At 35.1% G+C, this 21,471-nt stretch overlaps 1 protein-coding gene across 2 annotated transcripts in view; it reads left to right on the top strand.

Annotated features, from left to right (window-relative positions):
* Positions 1 to 21,471, top strand: part of LOC131527582 (exostosin-1) — a 354,500-nt gene that overhangs the window by 315,806 nt on the left and 17,223 nt on the right. For both annotated transcript variants that reach the window (XR_009267686.1, XM_058756794.1), the window contains exons 9-11: positions 5,339 to 5,428; positions 12,293 to 12,453; positions 19,388 to 19,559. Coding sequence is in view for 1 of the 2 variants with exons in the window: in XM_058756794.1 (XP_058612777.1) it covers positions 5,339 to 5,428; positions 12,293 to 12,453; positions 19,388 to 19,559 (423 nt within the window). In the remaining variant the exon portion in view is untranslated. The remainder of the gene's footprint in view (positions 1 to 5,338; positions 5,429 to 12,292; positions 12,454 to 19,387; positions 19,560 to 21,471) is intronic.

The raw sequence follows: 21,471 nt of genomic DNA, 5'->3' as shown, positions 1-21,471 counted from the left end.
GGTGGTTCAAAGTTTGTTATGCTAATGAGAATGCATCCCTGGACCAGGGGTGCTTGTAGAGTTATTTTGATTTTAAAAATCGGACTCCTTTCACATGAACAGTTTTATTAATTATTCAGAGGTATTAATGAAGAGTCAATACTGTAATTAGGTTTGAACTTCCCCTGTAGCCTCCATTTACTGTAATGGATTAAAACAGTGTTGTCCTAATGGTGCAGAGGATCGATTGTGGGAAACACATTTAGCTACTGCTAAATGATATCAGAAATGTTCGTTTCTAATGCGCTGTTAATTAAAAGCAGTTGGACTCACAGTGGGTTATTTGCAGAGTTTGAGTCAAGAACCAGAGTAGGATTAGACCTTTCAAGGCCAGATCCAGACCAAGACTAGTAACTTGGTCTGCCACTGAGACAACTTTCCCTTTCTGTTGATGTCACTATGGCCATGTAGCTTATTGGCTATTGTTAACCAATGGACATACAGCTATTCAGGCATTGTTCAAGAAAACTAGCAATTGACCGTTTTGTTATGCAATGCCCACTTTTATATATTCAACATTTATCCACTCATGCAAGTTGATAATCTTTATTTGCTATAGCGCCTTTAAATGTTACTTCTCAAAGCACTTTACATAAGCAAATAAAACATTGAAATACACCATATAAAAATACAAAATGAGCAAAATAGAAAGAAAACGCATTCAAAACACTTTAAAAAATAATATAAAAATAACATAAAAATTCAAGTAAAACCTACCCTAAATAAATTAGTTTTAAGGCGAGATTTAAAAATATTAAGAGATTTAGCTTGCCTTATTTCGATAGGAGTTCCACAGTTTTGGAGCTAGAGAAGAAAAAGTCCTATCACCCATTGATCTTAAACGGGTTGATGGAAAAGTTAACAAACCAGTCTCAGAAGAACGAAGGTCACGCCTTGAGGTGTATGGAGTTTAAAGCTCTGACAAATATTGGGGTGCCAAACCATGCACAGCCTTGTAAGTAAGCATCAGAATTGTAAAATCAACCCTAAACCTAACAGGACACCAATGCAAAGACTCCAAGATAGGAGTGATATGATCACTTATCCTAATTCTAGTTAGGATTCTAGCAGCAGAATTCTGCACGACCTGCAATTTGTTTAGGGTAGCTTTTGAAACCCCAGCCAACAAAGCATTGCAATAGTCAATTCGGGAGAAAACAAAGTTGTTTATCAGTTTCTCAGCAAGAGGGGAAGACAGCAATGGACGTAATCTGGCAATATTTCTAAGATGAAAAAAGATGTTTTAACACTATTCTGAACATGAGGCGCAAATGTTAGACTAGAATCAAATATCACCCCCAGATTTTTCAGTTTTGGCCGAGATTCCATGATAGAATTATCAACAATTAAAGAAACCATTCCAGCTTTATGCAATTGGTGGGGTGAACCGATAAGCATGATTTCAGTCTTTTCACTGTTCTGCGCATCCATTCCTTCATCTTAGAAATACACTGAGAAAGAAAATTCACAGGCAAAATATCATCAGGTTTTGAGCGTATGTAAACTTGAGTGTCATCTGCATAGAAATGAAATTTTAGACCAAGAGATCTCAAGAGCTGACAAAAATGTGGGAAAATGTAGATATTAAAAAGCAAGGGACCCAAAATTTATCCCTGAGGGACTCCAGATTTCACAGCACCAAAATCCACCCATAGTAACAAACTGCTTACGATCTGTAAGGTATGACTTAAACCAATTAAGTACAGTACCAGAGACCCCGAAAACAGTTTCTAAACAAGCAATTAAAAGAGAATGATCTACAGTGTCAAAAATGGCACTGAGGTCAAGAAGGATCAGAACTAAAAGACAACCAGAATCTGTGGCAATTAGCAGATCATTTGTGGGCTTGACCAATGCTGTTTCAACACTATGATATTTAAGGAAGCCAGACTGCAAAGGCTCAAATAGATTGTTTTCAGTTAAGTGTGAAATTAACTGAGTAGCAACAACTCGCTCCAAAACTTTAGCAAGAAAAGGGAGATTGGAAATGGGATGAAAATTGTTAAAGTTTTCATAATCGGTATTTGTCTTTTTGGGTATAGGGGTAACAGCAGCTATTTTAAAAGCTGCTGGCACAACACCAGCACACAAAGAGTAATTTATAATACTCAAGACAACAGGACACAAAGAAAGAAAACATGATTGAAACAGACAATTGGGTATGGGATCAAGTAAGGAAGAAGTTGGGATCCAAAGTGCAGATTTATTTGATGACTGAAAAAGATACAGAATCCAAAACAAAACTTTGGGAATAAATCAAACATGACACTGACTTAAAGAGAGATGTACCATAAAAAACTCACACGTTACATTAAAATAAAAAGCCACAAACACACACACACTAATCATCAAACAAAAACACCCGAAAACAGACAGATGGATGAAGTCCTGCTCTTCTTTTTTCTGTTTAAAATCCTGTTTCACTCTGAAATAGGTCAAAATATGGAAGTCAAATGGTATGTAAGCAGCAATTCCCCTTTAATTCCGTTTCAGCATTTACTAAAAATTCTGTCATCATTTACTCACCTTTATTTCATTCCAAATCTATATGACTTTCTTCTTGTGGAACATAAAAGAAGATACACTGTATAGTCAAAAGTATTAGGATACTCTTCTTCGTTACTGAATGTAAAGCACGCCACAACTGGACTCTGGAGCAGTGGAAACCTGATCTATAAAGTGGCAAAGCACTCTTCTCTGTTTTGCAGTCTGATAGGTGAGTATGAGTTTGGCAGATGTCAGGAGAACATTACCTGCCTGACTGCAATGTGCCCACTGTAAGGTTTGGTGAAGGAAGGATAATGGTATGGGATGGATTACAGGGGCTGGAAAAGGCCTCTTACTTCCAGTGAAGGGGAATCGGTTTCACTTTATTTTGATGGTCCCTTTAACACATTCTATTGACTATAAGTAATGTTGCACCTACATTTCTACTGACTCTCATTAGAGTGTTAGTAGTGTATTAGTTGACTGGTAGGGTTAGGTTTAGATTAAGTTGACACGTTCTTGCAAAGTTACTTATAGTCAGTAGAATATCTGTTGGGAGACCAACACAATAAGGAGTTAGTAGATATGAAGTAAACAGTCTACTAATACTTTTATGAGAGTTTGTTGACATGTAGTTGCAACATTACTTAGTGTCAACAGAATGTTCAAAAGGGACCATCAAAATAAAGTGTTAACGGGAAATCTTAATGCTTCAGTATACCAAGACATTTTGGAGAATGATGTGCTTCCAATATTGTGGGAACAGCTTGGAGAAGTCCCTTTTCTATTCCAGCATTACTGTGCCCCAGTGCACAAAGCAAGGCCCATAAAGACATGGCTGGATGAGTTTGGTGTGGAAGAACTCGACTGGCCCACGTAGAGTCACAACCTCAACCCCATCAAACACTGGAATGAAGATTGTGAGCCAGGCCTTCTCGTCCAACACCAGTGCCTGACCTCACAAATGCTCTGCTGGATGAATGGACAAACATTACCAACAGAAATGCTCCAAAATCAAGAAGAGTTAAAGTTGTTATAGCTGCAAAGGGGGAACCAACTCCATATTTTGTCTATGTATTTAAAATAATTTGGTGTAATGCCCCAATACTTTTCTCTATATGGTATATTTTGAGAACTGATTGTCCATACAATGGAAGTTAAACCAAAACAGTTTGGTTACTAACATTTAAAAAAAAAAAAATCTTCTTTTGTGTTCCTCAGAAAAAAAGAAAATCATGAAATAGCATGAGGGTGAGTAAATGATGACAGAATTTTACAAAACTTTGCTGACTGGTTTTGGATACTACACAATACAGATATCCTCTGAAGGGACCTGATAAAGAGAATGAATCCAGTATTCTTGGTGTGGAGATTTGATCTAACATTTTTGGCGCATGTCGGCACAATCTAACATTTGTCGACAGAATGTAACATTCGTAGACATAACTTGTCAGATTTTTTTTTTTAATCTGTGGAAGAAGACTTTGTACACCATGTTATGTCATCATCTCTCTGCAGTGCTGTGGCAGTGATGAATGGCTAATCACATAGGAAATGATGGGTAAAACAGCCCCCCTTCTCTCTATCACTGATATCACAAAGTCACACTGTTCGCTAAACATGTCAGTGTTCTGTGGCCAATCAACCTCTCAACAGCTTGGCAGTATAAACAGGACCTTCAGAGAAAATCTGTAAGATATTTGAAGATCAAATCCAATTGACAACCCCTTTTGCTGTGATAAATAACCTGTTCTCAGTACTTCTGACTGTCTGGCAAACAGTCATTCAATTAGATCTCAAAAATGGGTGCAGGTCAATCTGATCTTACGTTGTTGTTGTCAAAGGCCGTACATTCTAAACCTAACTCTACAATATCTGACAATAAATTAAGCAGATGTCGACATGAACAGGTTGCAATTGGGAACTCTGTTGAGTAACCTTTGAAAAAGAAAAAAGGAGTAGAAATGTGTGTTGACACTGTAGACAGAATATCCATCCAACTGTAATGAGTACTGATTATTTTATTGACGTTACTCTGAAAACATTAGTAGAATTTACAGTTTTGCTGCAGTAGTGTACTTATTGTTTATTTGCCTCATACAAAACTCTAAATAAAAGATTCTATTCATTGGCAAATCTACTAACTAGTTTCTTCTCAGATGTGTTCATCGTAAAAACTTTAAATACCTTGCAAGACTTTGTTTCTTGGCACATAAAAACTTGTGTCCCTGATCCCTGAAATTCGCATCATATGGACAGTCAATAGTCTATGGGTATGAAACTAAACTATATACTGTAGTGTATACTAGGCTGTAACTATACAATCTTCCAGAAAAGAGTAATTTCTTGGGCCAAATGGCTTATCGAATTGTCATTCGCACCCTGAAAGACTACAAACACTTGAATTGGCACAGGTGTGCAGACACAGCACACAATTCAGCAATCCACCATTAAAGTGGATGATCAATGACCTCAAATGGCATTGAAGTTTCACCCTCTTAATATTTTATTTAATGTCCTTTTTCCTACCGCAAGGTGTAAATTACCATATTGTACTTTGGCAGATGTTCAACTATTGTGACTTTGACTTGATGAACAGATAAGACACAAACAGATGTCTCAGGCAATGTAGGCGATGATAGACAAGGATGTGTCAAAGTAAAGTTTCATTAATAAATACATTGTCATTTCTGAACAATGTAAAAAAAAAAAAAATGCAAATCCAAAACTAATGGTGTAAATTAACAAATTTCAACCACATTCTGTGCTGAAAATCTGTGAATCATTAATGCCACTTCTTATTTCCCCTCAGACAATGAGTGGACGTTTTTTCCCTCATCAAGCTATCAAAACTGATGCAGTTCTCAGCCTGGATGAGGACTCGGTTCTGTCCACCAATGAGGTGAGAGATCACACATTCATTCATCATAATAAATGTTACTGTATTTGAAATGGTAAGGAATAACATATAGTACACTATTTGGTTTTATCTTTCGAAATCTCAATCCTTTGTCAAGTGGCAAAATTGATATTATATTGAAAAATATTATTACATTTCTAACAAATTGTCATTTTGAAATAGCACTTCTCACATAAAGTGCAAAGAAAACACAACTAATTTCAAAGAGTTTGATTTTAGCATTTTGCTAAGCTAATATTGCAATACTTCAGTGGTCTCTTTCTCACTCACAAACAAACTTTCGCTCTTCCAGTCTACTTCCTTTGTCCTGTCCATTTTTACCTCATTATTTTGTCTCTTTTATTCAGTGGTATTTGAGATGCTGCATGTATTGTCCGTCTCTGGCTTATTTTGTGTTTGTTCTGCACTTTGTTAATGTCAATTCTCTGTCTTCATTTTCCCTGAGAGAAGAGATGATATTTGCACACTGCAGCATCAGCAGCCTGCTGGGCTCATTTTTAATTGCTCTCAGCTGTATAATTTAATCAGACAATAATATGTGCTAGACAAAGAGAGAGATATGGAGAGAGAAAAAGAAAGAGGACATCTCTAATCGGATGTTCAAATTCACAAAGATATATTGGTATCCGTATACTGATCCTGATGAGAGGCAGCTTGTGTCTTTCTCAAAATATGATGAATTCTGACTTTGTCACTTTTTTGCCCCTATTGGCTGTTATTTGTTGTAATGGTGCTTTCATTGGCTGCTTTGTATTTTAAATTTGTGTGTGTGTAACTTCCTGTTTGATAACAATGCCAAATGAAGGTTGCATGCCTGAAACGTTGCATTGAAATATGATTTGCAAGCTATAGCAGTGTGTGGGATTCATATATTTTTGCTTGACTGTTTGCTTCTGTTTATTCCTACACACCTGCTTATAGGATTGTGATGGGATTTCATTTATATTTTGAATTTCTGACTTAAAAAATGGTATCAAAAGCATCTCAAGACAGCTGATTTCATTAAATACATTATACCTTTAATTCTGTGTCAGGTACAACCTCTTTTTCAATTGACCTTGGAAGTATTTTCCATGCTTTTCGTTTTTACCTTTTAATAATGTAAAAAAGTAATAATTGTAATGATTCTATGATGATTTTTGTTTTTCAGGCACCCCTTTTAAAAAATAAAAATGCAAAAAATATAGCCAAAATATATGATTTTATTTATTGATGGTGATTTATATGGTATTTCTTGGATATTTAAATTAGATTGTGTCAAAAAGCTCCTCAAACAAAGTTTTACTGTTAATACTTATTCAGTACATTATACCATTTTTTCTTTTTTCTTGCAAAATTGAACAACTACTTTTTTTTTCATTTAACTTTAACCTATATATATATATAGATAGTTGTTCAATTTTGCAAGAAAAAAGAAAAAATGGTATAATATATACACACACACACACTGACTCCAAGCTTTCGAATGGTATAGTGTATAATGTTACAAAAGCTTTTTATTTCAGATAAATTATCTTTTGATCTTTCTATTCATCAAAGAATCCTGAAAAAAAAAAAAATGTACTCAGCTGTTTTGAATATTGGGAATAATAATAAAAAATGTTTGTTGAACAGCAAATCAGCATATTAGAATGAAGGATCATGTGACACTGAAGACTGGAGTAATGATGCTGAAAATTTAGTTTTGATCACAGGAATAAATCACATTTTAAGATTTATTCAAATAGAAAGCAGTTATTTTAAATATTACAATATTACTGATTTTGCTGTATTTTGGCTCAAATTAATGCAGGCTTGGTGAGCAGAAGAGAATTCTTTAAAAAGCATTAAAAATCTTACTGTTGAAAATTTTTGACTGGTAGTGTACCATGATAGCAGTTATATATTGCCATGATAGCTAGACATGATAGTATTCACACCTAGCTTAGTCTAATCATTTGTTGGTAATAGCGCAATACAAGCTTCATCAGGCACTTTTTTGTAAAAGAAGCATAGTCTATAATGAACCTAATTTTCATTAAAAGTAGCTGTGATTTAATTTAAAATGTTGAGGACGACGGCACCCACTAAACTAAATTGTTTATGTTAATGAATAAGATGCAGGTATTTGCACTGACATAAAGTACCATCCTCAAAAGTGGTGCAATGTTTAGTGAACTACATCCTTAGAATTTTAGATGAATAGTTAATGTTTCAGAGGCCTGAATGAAATTCCAGTTTCCCAGCAAATTGAACAAATCTGGAGTAATTATTATTTAAAAGGATTATAAATGTGTAGTGATCAACTATCATTCCTTGAGCTGCGATATGCAAATCTGTGAGGCTGCAGTGCCAATTCACAAAACATGGCTGCACCATCTGGCAAAGATGTTTCAGGCAATGTGAAGAATTCTGGGATGTATTTATTCTCCGAACAGAGAGGGGCTTTGATGATTAGGGTGTCGTAGGTCTAAGTTTGATTAAGGCAAAGATGATCCAAGTGCCAGGAAGGATTTGCTGCCAGTGCAATTCTCCAACAGTTTACAGGGTTAAGGGTGTTAAAAACAAAAGAAACACACTTTCGGCAGCTTTCCTGGCCGAGTCTATGGGACTATGAAGCTTGTTTGTAAATATCTTGGCAGGGGTGGGAGAAAAAACAATGTGGGAATTAATCTGGTTATGGAATGTACTGCTAACTCCTTTGCAGTCGGATCTTGAAAGATTTTGTTGATCCTCTTTGATGGCGCAAGTTTTAAAAAGCCACACCATTCAGCAGTAGAAGTCAGCAAAACCAATTAAATCCCAAAGACTGATCTCTTTCCTCTCACATTTGTCTGACACTATCATAATTCCATAAAGTTTGAGAAAAAAAAATACACTTCAGTGTTGTTGGAGTATTGCCAGTGTCTAAAAACATGAGATGTTTTTCCAAGAAAATATGATTTTAGTTTTTCTACTTCACAATTTAATGTTTAATTCAAGGTTACATGACATTCCTTGTAATTGCTTGTGAAATTTACTAGCATCTTTAAAGTGCATTGGCTGTACTGCAATGTACGTTGTAAGTTATAGTCTACTTCAGAATAATATTTCAAATGTCACAAGCAGGGAGAATACGTCCAATCAGATGGCTGGAAAGCTTCTAATTTCTCAAGTTCATTATGTATGGCGTAGCTCAGTGTGTGTTTGAAACCTGCTATTCATAATTCATCATACTGATGTTTTATTAACTGCACCCAGTACATCTTTACCTCTGCCTGGCCAGAATATCCACTTAACTTTTATAGCGCTACAAGATTACAGAACCCGTATTACAAAAGTTTAATGAGTCTCAGTTTCGGTGAGAAAGCTCTTGTGGCTTTAAACAAATCCAGCAACATTTGGAGGGAAGCTTCCTCTCGTTTTGCACAGTAATCTGCCCCAGTAATTGCCCTTTAAGCATTTGAGAGGGTTTTAATTGAAAAGTGCTGAGAATGTGAAAATATGGCATATTTAGGAGTAGTTTCCATTTTGTTAAGACTGTGCGGCGCTATGGCTCCACAGAATTGATAATTGCATTGTTTCGACTCATTAACTGGCTTATTAAAATGGGAAATGTAATATAGGGGTTGAGTTTTTTTTTTTTTTTTTGTGCGCCAAGCATCATTAGACTGTAGGCACATGTGTGGCATAACAGCGGCACAGCAGAGCCCATGGGTTATGATGTCTTTGCTGCAGTTAATGGCCTGAAGAATTGACCAGAAAGGGTAATAATTGTTATAGTACAATGACAGAGTAATATAAATTACAGCATTAATCTAGTGTTTGTTCATGTTTCTGCAGGTTAATTTGTATCTTCATCTATCGTGTATTTGTTTTCCCATTTATCTTTATTGCACATCTGACCCTATAAATGTGTGCTTGCCAAGGAGGTTAGCATTCATCTTAATGGCAGTTTCTTGGCTGGTGCATGATCCCCACAATAGAAATCTGTCATCTTTTCTGTTTTTTTTTTTTTTTTTAATCAAATGATCATGAATGCCATGTGACTAATTGCACAGATAATGTCCTATAATCAGTTAGTCTGTTTAAGATTAATGTATACTTTGGCTTTTACGCATACACTAGGCTATGCATGCAGTGTGCATGACAAAAATTTCGTAATCTGCACAGTACAAGCAGCTGCACAATTGTTTTTATTTATTTATTTATTTATTTATTTATTTATTTATTGCACTAATTAATTTGTCATATCTTCTGGAGAGAAAAAGCGCGGACACTGGACAAGGATTAATTTTTCTAGTGTGCATTTGTCAAGCACCCGTGTTTGCCCAGGCTATCATACTATGAACGGCTGTGAGTTCAACTGTGCAAAAAAGTGATGTGTGATTCGGGCTTTAAAGGGTTAGTTCACCCAAAAATGAAAATTTCATCATTATGACTCACACTCATGTCATTCCAAACATGTAAGCCCTTTGTTCATCTTCAAAACACAAATTAAGATATTTTTGATGAAATCTGAGAGCTCTCTGAGTCAGAATTTTCATTTTTGGGTGAACTAACCCTTTAAATTCTGCCCCATTATTACAATTGATGGCAAGTTTACATTCAGATTAGAGGTCTTCTCGGGTCCTAAAATCCGACCCGAATTGACCCGAATCACTTCTTACCCAAATAATTTTTTTAAAAGATAAACCCGACCCGATCGAGACAGACCCGATGAAATTAGACCCGAGTCCAACCCGACCGCATTTATTTTCGAACCCGACTGGACCCGATCGTAAACGGCATTGACGTGTGCACAGCCTGCAGTCCCGCATCGGTCCGGAAAAATACCGGTGTCCTGCTGACTGATTTGGCCACTGCTCCATTACTTTCATTCATTTTATTTACTTATTTATTAGCCTATCTTTGCCTGCCTGATGGATATTATTTCTGAGTTTGGCTTTCAGTTATAACCAGTGGATTTGAAATATGAACGTGATAGTTTCATAAAAATTAAATCGATAGGTTAATAAATCATGGATTTGCTAGTTTTGTCTGCAACGTTATTTACGTACCTCATCTCCGGTGAAGGGCTTCTGCACACAAAAAAACAAAAGCCTTGCATTGACACGCAGCGTAATGAAGTGAGTGGATTTCCTGATGGTTCTCATATCTATAAGATGAATTTCTGAGGTTACAAACGTATGTTCCTTTTTTACATGCGTTTCTCAAAAATGAACTTAATATGAACACACAAGTAGGCTACGCATCCGGGAAAGTTTAAAAGAATTTGGGTCTAATCGGGTCCATTTGGGAAAAGCATATTTATTTTAATTACCCGAGACCTGAGGCTGCTAATACCGAACCCGACCCGTGTCAGTGGCACTCGTAGAAGTTTTGGACCCAAACCTGTTCGGGTCTCGGGTCTGACCTCGGGTTTTCGGATCCAAGTGGACCCGAGAAGACCTCTAATTCAGATCTGGCTCCTTCCAATCAACAACCGATGGATTGAAGCCAGAAAAAAAGATCTGTTGCTAACTCCATTAGCTTGTATCTTAGAAAGCCATAGTTTCATAGTCCCAAAAATCCAAGATGTCCCAGTGTTGGGATATTTCACTATAATCTCAAAAGTATGTACCTTCTCAACATTGTCGAAATACATAATTTTAATGCTTTAATGCTTAAATCAAAGTATGTCTTTGATTAAGAAAACATTCTAGTTTTGTTGCATCATATTCTGTTGCCATCCTGCAGTGTAGAAGCTATGTTTTTTTTTTTTTTTCATGTCTCGTCATTGTAAATTCATATAAACATATTACCACAATGTACTTAGAATTAGAAGAGACAGATTTTGTGTCATCTTCAAATTGGTCATGCAAATTTGCAGTGACAACCAACAGAAATCTACAGAGCCTCACACATGGCATGCAGTAAAAATAGATATTGTGGCTATTAATTAAGAATTACTTCATGTATTCTTAATGAATTCATGAATTCACAGTATTGACAATGGACCTTTTTTGCCTTCGACCTTCCACCAAAATGTCATGGACTGCACTTTAATTTTGCACACTGAACACTTCAGATTCTCCTTTTAACACACTGCTAAATGAAATAAGTTAAACTCATTTGTGAGCTATTTGTGTGTTCTGTTCATCTCAGACCAAGCATTCGTGACTCCTCCTGCCATTCATCTTTCCCACTCGCTCACATCCATAATCAAGGTCCGGTACACATAATGAATGGAGCGAATTTCAGTGTGTCACCCACAATGTATTGCTGGAGTGATGCGCCTTAAAGCTGAAATTCCTTAAGGCCACGTTATTTGCATGATGTCATAAATCTGGCTCCGAGTCCGCTGCTAACGCAGCGATTAATCTATTGTAACATTAAGGGGGACGTTTGCAACCTTTTCCTCTGATTTGCGGGTTCATTTTTTAATATGTGCACACGCTGACTTTGACAGATCAAGAACTGCTCTCATCCCCTGCATGCAGACAAGTCAGTTGTGTTGACGCTGAAGCATGTCTGAAGGCATTAGAAAATCCAAGGCTAAATAAAGAGCTGAGCTAGAAAAGGCTTGTTCTCTTTTAGCTCTCATTGGCTCCTTTGATAATTTATCTCAGTGAAAGTGAGCCCATGTCAGTTCTTTTAACAGACTATCAAAAGAGCTAATGTTGCTTTTGTTAATTCTACTTCTTTAATCTCCTCTTCTGAGTTTCTTAAGCAGTGTGTTCACTTTGGTTTTATCTGTAGTCTGAAGAGATAATGAAAATGAACATAATATCTTTGTTCTTAAAGGAATAGTTTAACCAAAAATAATAATCTGTCTTTTATTGTACTCACCTTCTGAAATAGTTATGTAATCCAAATTTTGCACCTCTGTCTTCTCTGGGTTTGCAGGTGGATTTCGCCTTCATCGTTTGGCAAAGTTTTCCAGATCGGATTGTAGGCTACCCAGCACGCAGCCATTACTGGGACAGTGGGAAGGGGAGGTGGGGTTATACCTCTAAATGGACCAATGAATACTCCATGGTGCTCACAGGAGCTGCGTTCTACCACAGGTAATCTCCAGACAACACAAAACTGACCTCAAGAGCACTTGTTTTTCTTTTGCTGAATTTTTTCTATTCTATTTTTCTATTTCTATTTTTTTTTTCAACAAAACATTGCCGGCTAACAATTAGCATGTGCTAACAGTAAGCATTAAATTATTTGCCTAGCCACAGGGTGGCAGAATATCTGTAGCGCTTAATTGTTATAAATTGATTTTTAATTAAATACAAAGTTCTGTCAGGAAACTCTAGATGGTACAGGCTGATAGGTTCCAACTAAATCTGATATATACACATCATTATTCATATTGCACAGCTGATTGCTTTTTCACATCAGCAGCCTATGACCTTGCTGCTCAACATTCAATTACTTGGCTAGTTCTTGCTGTAGCAGTTGCAGTGTGCTTCAGAAACCCTCCACCTTCCCCAGCTCCACCTGTATAGACATTTATTTTATATATGGGGGTTATTTCATATATGTGCAACTGCAGCAGCAGTATTTCCTACATGCTGACAAAAGAATGCACGTGGATGTACTGACATAAGCAAATTAAAATAGTACAGTCGCAGTAAGGCACCTTTCCACTATCTCCGACATTCACACAGGTTTGTTGCATTTCACCTTTTAATGGCAGTCGCACAAAACTTAGATTGTTCCTGAGGCCTTCCTCTTATTCATGAATAAAACTCTCCATGAATGATTTCCAGTCTGTCATTTGTTGGAGACAGAGGAAAGGCAGTTAAAAGCTTTACTGTTGTCATTTCACAAAACTCACAATAATTGCATAATTTTTCTTAAACTAAAATAGCAATAAAGTGTATATTTTTTATTCACCTTGAAGTTCATGGTTTCCATAAAAACAGCAAGTGAGGAAAGAATGAAAGAAAGGCAGAAATAAATGTATGAAACTTTTTGCAAAGAACTTTAGTTCTTGTTTCATTTGCTCCAATTGTTTCAGAGACCCAGGAACAGTTGTGGATTAAAGGGTGTGTCATCTGAAAATATCTGTAGTCAGTTTGCCATAGCTAATACAACCTGATTAGCTGAGTTTACTAATCCTTTACAAAAATAAGCAAAATCCTTTGCTTATTTTAATCTGCTTACTTGCTTAGCTTCTTCACAGGGCATTACATACACAATAACCAAAAAATAACACTAACTGAATATTCAACTATTGGTGAAGATCCATAGAGCCAGGTCTGACTTCAAATGCTATTAATGCTTGTCTTGTGTATGCATGAAGGGCACATGACATTTGAGAGGAACGATAAAGAATTTTTAGTGAATAATACAACAAGGGATGGAGTTGTCATCGCATATCAACATTTTTTTGACTGCAGTGGATTCTTTTTTTGTTTTTTAAATGGATTATGGACTCATATTTTGGCAGAGAAGTGATGGTTAAAATGGCTTTAATGATGGATTTGTTTCTTACAATCACAAAGCTTTTAGAGGCAAAAGCACTGTCATCCATGAGTGTAAAAATGTTTATTATAAACAATTGAAATCAGTACACAAAGTCAGATCAAACTATTGTAAAATTTTTGTTTTGATTTCCCTGAGGAAAGAAACAACTGATTTGTTTCTGTAGCTTGTTAAATATAACTCTGAAATACAAATGATATATCAAGAATAGTCAAGTTCCACATAAATCTAGACTGAGTAAAATTCTCTGAAACCTAGCACATAAGTATTTCTCTATTGTCTCTCTCTAGTGATCTCAATGTGAATTCATCTTTCATCATGAAAAGACACAATTGGCTCTGGTACACTCTGGTTACTATAGCATTCATTCCAGCCTTTAGGGTTACCGGGGTAAAGGTTAGATTTTCCTTCATATTTATATGAACTTTTGGTGTAATAAACAGTTATTTGTGACAATACTGCCAGTTTCTGCTCATAAAAAAGTTGGTAAATAATAGCTTTGCAGAAGCAACGCTGGAAGTATATCACCTTATATTGGTGGGCCTTTAAATATTGTGTTGGACAATACGTCAAAAAGATTGAGAACCATTGTTTTATTCATTTGGATTTCTGAGCCCCCTAGTGGGCCCCTGTCCCCTGGCCGAGAACCACTACACTGAAAAAAAAAATACTTTGAATTTACTTAATTTTAATGTGTACATCGGTTGTACATGATCAGAATGTGTTCAACTGACATAATTGTCCTCTTTTTCCCAATGAATTATTGCTTGCCAAACCAAAATATTTAATTCACGTTAAGACTACTTAAAATAATCATGTTGATTCAATATATTATTTGTCATTACTGATTGCCATTACACAAATGTATTGTGTACTGTTAAAGTGATTTCATTGTGTCAAGGGTACCAACTTGATTTCTTAATGCTAATCTTAATATTAATCAAAGGTATTAGCAATCATTAGCAAAATAAAAAAATTGTAATGTCATTATGTCTCTGGTACCAGAGTTGTGTAAACCTAACTTGCTTTACGTAAACTCTACATGTACTATAGACGTGCATATGTGTGAATACAAAATCATAGATCTAAAAATGCATACTGGCATTGACAACAATGAAGGCAAAAAGCAAGAGTTTGTACTTAAATTTTGTTGTATTGAGTTGTCAAACTTTGCAAATTTGCAAATATGGAGGACTGAGCACAGCTGCCATTAATTGATTACACAGAAGAATCAAAACAAAAACACTTTAAAGGTTGTATCAGCAGCATATTCAAACACATACATAATGTATCCTCAAAGTGGATTAAGAACAGCAAGACATTTATAAACCTACTTAACTGTTGTCACTGTCGATTAAGAACAGCAAGACATTTATTCAAAGACAAACTGAATAAGTTGAAATAGAGCAAGGGCTTGTTACAGTTCACTGCCAAGGTTAACCATGCATCTTATAGGGATAGTTCACCCACAAATGAAAATTCTGTCTTTAATTATTCACCCTTCATGTTGTTCCAACCCCGTAAGACCTTTGTTCATCTTCGGAACACAAATTAAGATGTTTTTGATGAAATCCATGAGCTTTCTGAACCTCCATAGAGAGCAATGCAACAGAAATGTCCCCAGACCCAGCAAAGTATAAGGACTCGGTGTGCAATGACCTTAACGCTGCATTAATGGCGCATATTCTCTCTGAGACAACGTTTTTTTTTTTTATATTTTCAATGAGGAGTAAGCTAGCCTATTTTTTTATCCTCATGGCGTATTATGCGGTGATGCACTATGAAATTATTGTGGGTTCATAATTTCATGTAATTTAATAATAAAAGTAATCTAATAATTATTAATAATAGGCCTAATAAGAAGAAGAATGTAACAGGCCTACATTATTTGGAAATGCTAAATTATATGACTAATAACAGTGAGAAGTTTAATACCACAGGAAAAAGGTTAAATATGCCTTTTTTGAAGCTGCTGTATATATATTAAAAAAACTGATAGCTAAAGTTAGGTGTTCATTACTTTCTCTCAATTTAATTAGTTTTTTTAGCCCCCCCATAGCACCCCCAACAAAAAAATCCTGGAGCCGCCACTGCTTCTCAATGATGCAATACCTCCACCAGCTGCTCTGGAGTGAAAAACTCAGTTAGATTGATTTCAGTTTTAGATTCAATCAATTTCAACCAACGTGATAGAAATGTGTACATTCAACACTCAATATGAACATTTGTAATCTACTTGATTAAAACATGTTCACAACAGAAACATAAATTAGTTGTACATCTATGTTTCATTTTTGTAATTTCAAAGACCTGCTATGTTAATTTGTTTCAGTGTAGACTACAGTATATGGGATAAATTATTTTAGCTGTAGAGAATTTGTACGCAGAGATGGGTAATAACTGATTACATTTAATCTGTTTACGTAATCAGATTCCAAAAATTAAGCATTTGTAATGAGACTATACTGTATTACATTTTAAAATATTCAGAATCGGAGTACAGTTGCTTTTTTTATTAATTACATGATTACATATTATTCACACAATAGCAATAATGTTTTATAATTTATTGATTCTCCCTAATTCCTCTTTTTTCTTATTTGCATATAATACAGGCATTCCCAACCGTTTTTGTCATCTGAACATCTTTCACCTAACATATTTATTTGAAGTACTGTACCCTGAGATTTTAAAATAAATATTTTAATAATTAAGTATCACATTTGCATGTTCACAGTTCGCGTTGGTTAATGGTCACATGACAAGGTAAACAAATAAAATATTTGATTTTTTTAGTAAGTGTTATTCTAAAATGACTTTTCCATTTTCATGATTTAATTAATTATTAGCTTTCCATTAAACTTATGAAGCCCCTGCAGTTAATTTACAAACCCCAGTTTGGGAAACCTTTGGGAAAAGTAACATAATGTTTAATGCACTTCATGTTATTAATTACAATGAATGAAATATATTTTCTTACTCATTGTATTTTTATATCAATATGGTATGAGAGTATCCTATTTAAATCGATGTGATAAACAACTTTTTTTTTTTTTAAATCTAAAATTAATCAAAAAGTAGTCTGATTACATTACCTAAATTGTGTAATGTAACATAGTATATTACTAACTACATTTATTGTCATTTGGAATCAATTTCTAAGTAATCTGCCCAGCTCTGTATGTACATACAGCTAAAGTCTAGAGTATATTAATACTTACATTATAATTCTGTAAAATTGGTTAAATAGTGTTAAATAAATACACTTGTTCAGCTAAGTGAAGAACATGTTTTAAACTAGATACTTTAATTAAATACCATTTATTAAACATTTTAAATATTTAAAAGTCATACAATTTTTATTTCATTAAAATTTTATGACTCATAGCCATGATAAAATCTTGCAAGTTTGTAAGAATATGTAACGTTAGTTATGCTACATCTTTAACCAACATCCTAGAGATTACATTGTTTGAATTTTTGAAAGAAAAATGTTGGAATGTTGAATGTTTGAAAGAAAAACATCCAAAACAATAGAACACAAAAACACAATGGACACCATCCAGCACCCTAGCAACACTCTAAAAACACCCTGAACACCATCCACAACACCCTATAACAACAGCACAGCAGGGATTCACAGCTTGTTGAATCTTCAGTCACAGGTTTTGTCCGGCTCTCACAGAATTTGGACAAGAGGCTGGTACGAGGTCAGTGTCAGGTGCTTGTAAAAGCCGAATGTGAGACCTGCTGCGATAGAGATCGCTCAGAGACAGGCTGATATTAAAGCAGGTAATAAATGTTCAGTCTGACAGCTTCACTGGCCATATTTTAACGATAAATGGCACAGGTGAGATGGAGTTCACAGTTTGTTTTAGCTGAAGGTCTCTGAACTCATCAGTCAAAACACACACACACACACACACACACAGAGACCTTCAGACTGACCCATCACACACCCGACACACAGATTAACCGCTTTGCTACTGGTCAGCGAGCTGACACACCACCTGCAAAGTGACCCCAGCTTAAAGTGTGCGGGAGAAAAGGACATAAATAAACGTGTGAAGAGAGATAAGCCACCTGCAGGGCTGAGAGGAACGCTCTGATGGCTGTCCCTCAAAGAGAGAGGGAAAAAAGAGAGGGAAGGAAAGAGAATGACAGAAAAGACGTCTGCAGGCAGGAAAGGAGGTTCGGTTTAATAAGGACGGCGAGCGAGAGAGCGAGCGAGAGAGAGAGAGTGTAGGTGTCACTCACAGAAATTAAAACATCTGTCTTTTTGAGGTTCTCACAGCAGGGTGGCCTCTCTGTCTGTGCTGGATATCGTGACTATAGTCACAGTCTCACCCAGAGGAACATTTTATTACTTGTAGGTTGCTCTTGGAGCACTCATTTAAGTTGTTTCTCCTAAAAGAATATATGGAAATATGAGACAATTACAAGATTGTTAAAGGGATAGTTCACCCAAAAATTCAATTCTGTAATCATTTACTCACCATCATGTTGTTCCAAACCTGCATGTATTTCTCTCTAATATGGAATAAAAAAGAAGATATTTTGAAGAACTTCCATACGGGAACCAAAACTGCCTGGTTATAAATATTGTTAAAAATAAGTTATTTTGTAATCTGCAGAACAAAGAAATGCATACAGGTTTGGAGCAACATGACAATGATGATTCATTTTTGGTTGACTATCCATGTAAGTGAATGACGCTATAAAATAAGATTTTTTTTTTTTCTTTTTCTCAAGAAAATGTAAGGGTGCTTGCTTAATTAAAACTCACAACATATTTTCATGTATAAAAAGACAATGTTGTGGAAGAAAAAATCATAAATAATGAAATAAATGTGTACGATAATATCTAAAAAAAACAACAACTTTCTATTAAGTTATATTTTTTTCTGCCAATGCACAATGCATAAATCTAAAGAAAGTCAGTTAGATCACTCAACCTCGTGTCGTTCCAAACCCATAAGACTTACGTTCATTTTCGAAACACAAATGCACATTAATGAAACCTAGACAAATAATCCATATGAATTGAGCAAGTCTTCTGAGGCGACTTGATCGCTTTATTTGATGAACAGTTTTAATTTATGCTCTTATTCAGATTTCAATGTGATGAATGCACATAGAAAACTTAGAATAAAACACTATATTTGGATGCATATGGATTACTTTTACAAAGTTTTCATGACTTTTTTTGAAGCTTAATTTTTTTTTTTTTGGAATGGACTTTCAGTGGAGGTACAGAAATTTCTATTTCAAAGATGATCAGAGGTCTTATGGATTAGAACAACATGAGGGTGAGAAATTAATGTTTTCATTTTTTAGGTGAACTGTCCCTTTAATGGCAGGGTTTCTGAACCGCATTCAGAATGAAACAGTAAAAATTTGGTCAGTTTTATCTTCCCTACAGAAAAATTTGCCTTGTTTTTTGCTTTCATGTCTCTTCTGTCATCTAATTAATATCTTTATGCATTCCTTTTTTTTTTTTTTTTTTTTCTTGGTCAGGTATTATCATCACCTGTACACGTACTACCTGCCAACGTCTCTGCTGTCAATGGTGGACCAGCTGGCCAACTGTGAGGACATCCTCATGAATTTCCTCATCTCTGCAGTAACCAAACTCCCGCCAATCAAAGTCACACAGAAAAAACAGTACAAGGAGACCATGATGCAGCAGGTATGAGTCTGTGTGTGTATGGGTTGTAAATAGACGAGTGTGTATCCAGGGTGATTCTCTATTGAGGTCAGAAACGTCTGTGTAGTGTGTGATGGATGGAGGGCCCCAGGGCTGTGAGTGTGTGTGGATCTGACTCAGCAGTATTGGCCTGTTTGATGAATGTCTTCATGGTAGGCCGAGATTAATGATTGACAGCAAGGTTGCAGTACTATCCTTCTCTCTCTGTCTGTCTCACCTGTTTCTCCCTACTGTCCCTCTCCTTCTCTCTCAATACTCTATTGGAACATTCTTACTTTATTTCCAATTGTATCTTATCTCTATGAGTCTAATGGATGCTGATTAGTGAGTAATTGAGATGGGAATCATAAGGAACATGTTAATACAGTATATTATATTATATTATATTATATTATATTATATTATATTATATTATATTATATTATATTATATTATATTATATTATATTATATTATATGGGTCATGAGATGATATGATAAATATCTTGATATCATAGTTCTTTAAGTTTAAAGTTATTCAAAACTGTGACATATTCTGATCTTTTACTCAATTGTTTCTTATTCATCTACTTCAAGCAATCATATTATTCTTTTCCAAAAAAAAAAAAAAAAAAAAAAAATTACCTAATGCTACATTACATTTTTTTTTAAATATTCATATAAAAATGTTATTAAAAAGACTCTTGACATGAGATTATTAAAACAGTGTTGAGAAAAAGATTTGAAATATTAATTTCCCCCGACCTCTGCTTATTTCCAGCAATGCTAAAATGGCGCAAATAAAATCATGGCTTTATGCAGTATTGGATAATGTTTCTTAAGTAATAACCCTAGTAACTTTACATTTTTCAGTAGTTTGATAGACCAATGTAGCTTTTTCAGTAATAAGCTACCATTTCCAACAAGGGGTACTACAAAACACTACATATTTTTAGTCACATTATTAAATGTAATGTTGTCAGCCTTACTGAATCTGTTTTGTGGCAGAAATGTACTGCTCTGATTTAAAAAATAAGCTGTTACCCCCTTAAATACTGTAGGTACAATGTAGTTACTTTTTGTTATTAGCTTGTAGCATAGGCTAGCTTACTACTTTTTATCTTCACAGTAGTTTAATAAGTTTTTAAGTAGTTTGAAGTTTGGGAAGATACAGTTTCAAAGTATTAAAAATGTTCAGTACAGCTGAACAGTACTGAATGTATACAGTTTTATTATATATTTCCTTTAATTTAGTACTTTCTGTGAAATTTCTCATCTTTAATAGCCTTATCAAAACATGGATTATTGTCTATGGATTTTGTCTTTTCACTTTCACTTTTTTTGAGAGAACATTCAAAAGTAACATTCCTATAACGTCTGCAAAATGATAAAATTGAACATTCGCTTAATATTTTTCTCTAACATTCACATAACCAAGAAAATTAAATATTTTTGAAACATTTAAAAAACGGAATGTTTTGAATGTTCTGAGATCATTCAGAAATAATATTTTCATACCTTAATGGGAATGTTAGCAAAATGTTCTTAGAACATACAGTATTTTTGTTGGCTGGGTAGAAGCTAAATTAGCTGAGACTCTAATTGACCCTTCACTGGGAGATTGATTGACAGGTGATCTGACCAATCATAAAGCTGAATCTGACATTTTATCTGACAAACAAACCACACTGGAGAGTAGAGTAATGTCAGCGGATTTAAACTTGAAAAATGGCGTGTATTAACATTTTTCCATGGTTGAAACAAGATACCCTCTGATGTTCATTCATGTTTATTTCGGAAAGAGAAAGACATGATCGGTTCACACTGTCACGCCACATTAAAGAGCCTCAAAACGTTATTTAAAACAGAAAGCTGACCCTTTTTTTGGAGCTGTCTTGTCTGTTCATGTGTTGCTC

Source organism: Onychostoma macrolepis, chromosome 20 (assembly GCF_012432095.1).
Source record: "Onychostoma macrolepis isolate SWU-2019 chromosome 20, ASM1243209v1, whole genome shotgun sequence".
Classification (NCBI taxonomy): Eukaryota; Metazoa; Chordata; class Actinopteri; order Cypriniformes; family Cyprinidae; genus Onychostoma; species Onychostoma macrolepis.
Note: the sequence above shows the minus strand (reverse complement) of the source record. Positions and strands in the feature narration are given on the sequence as shown.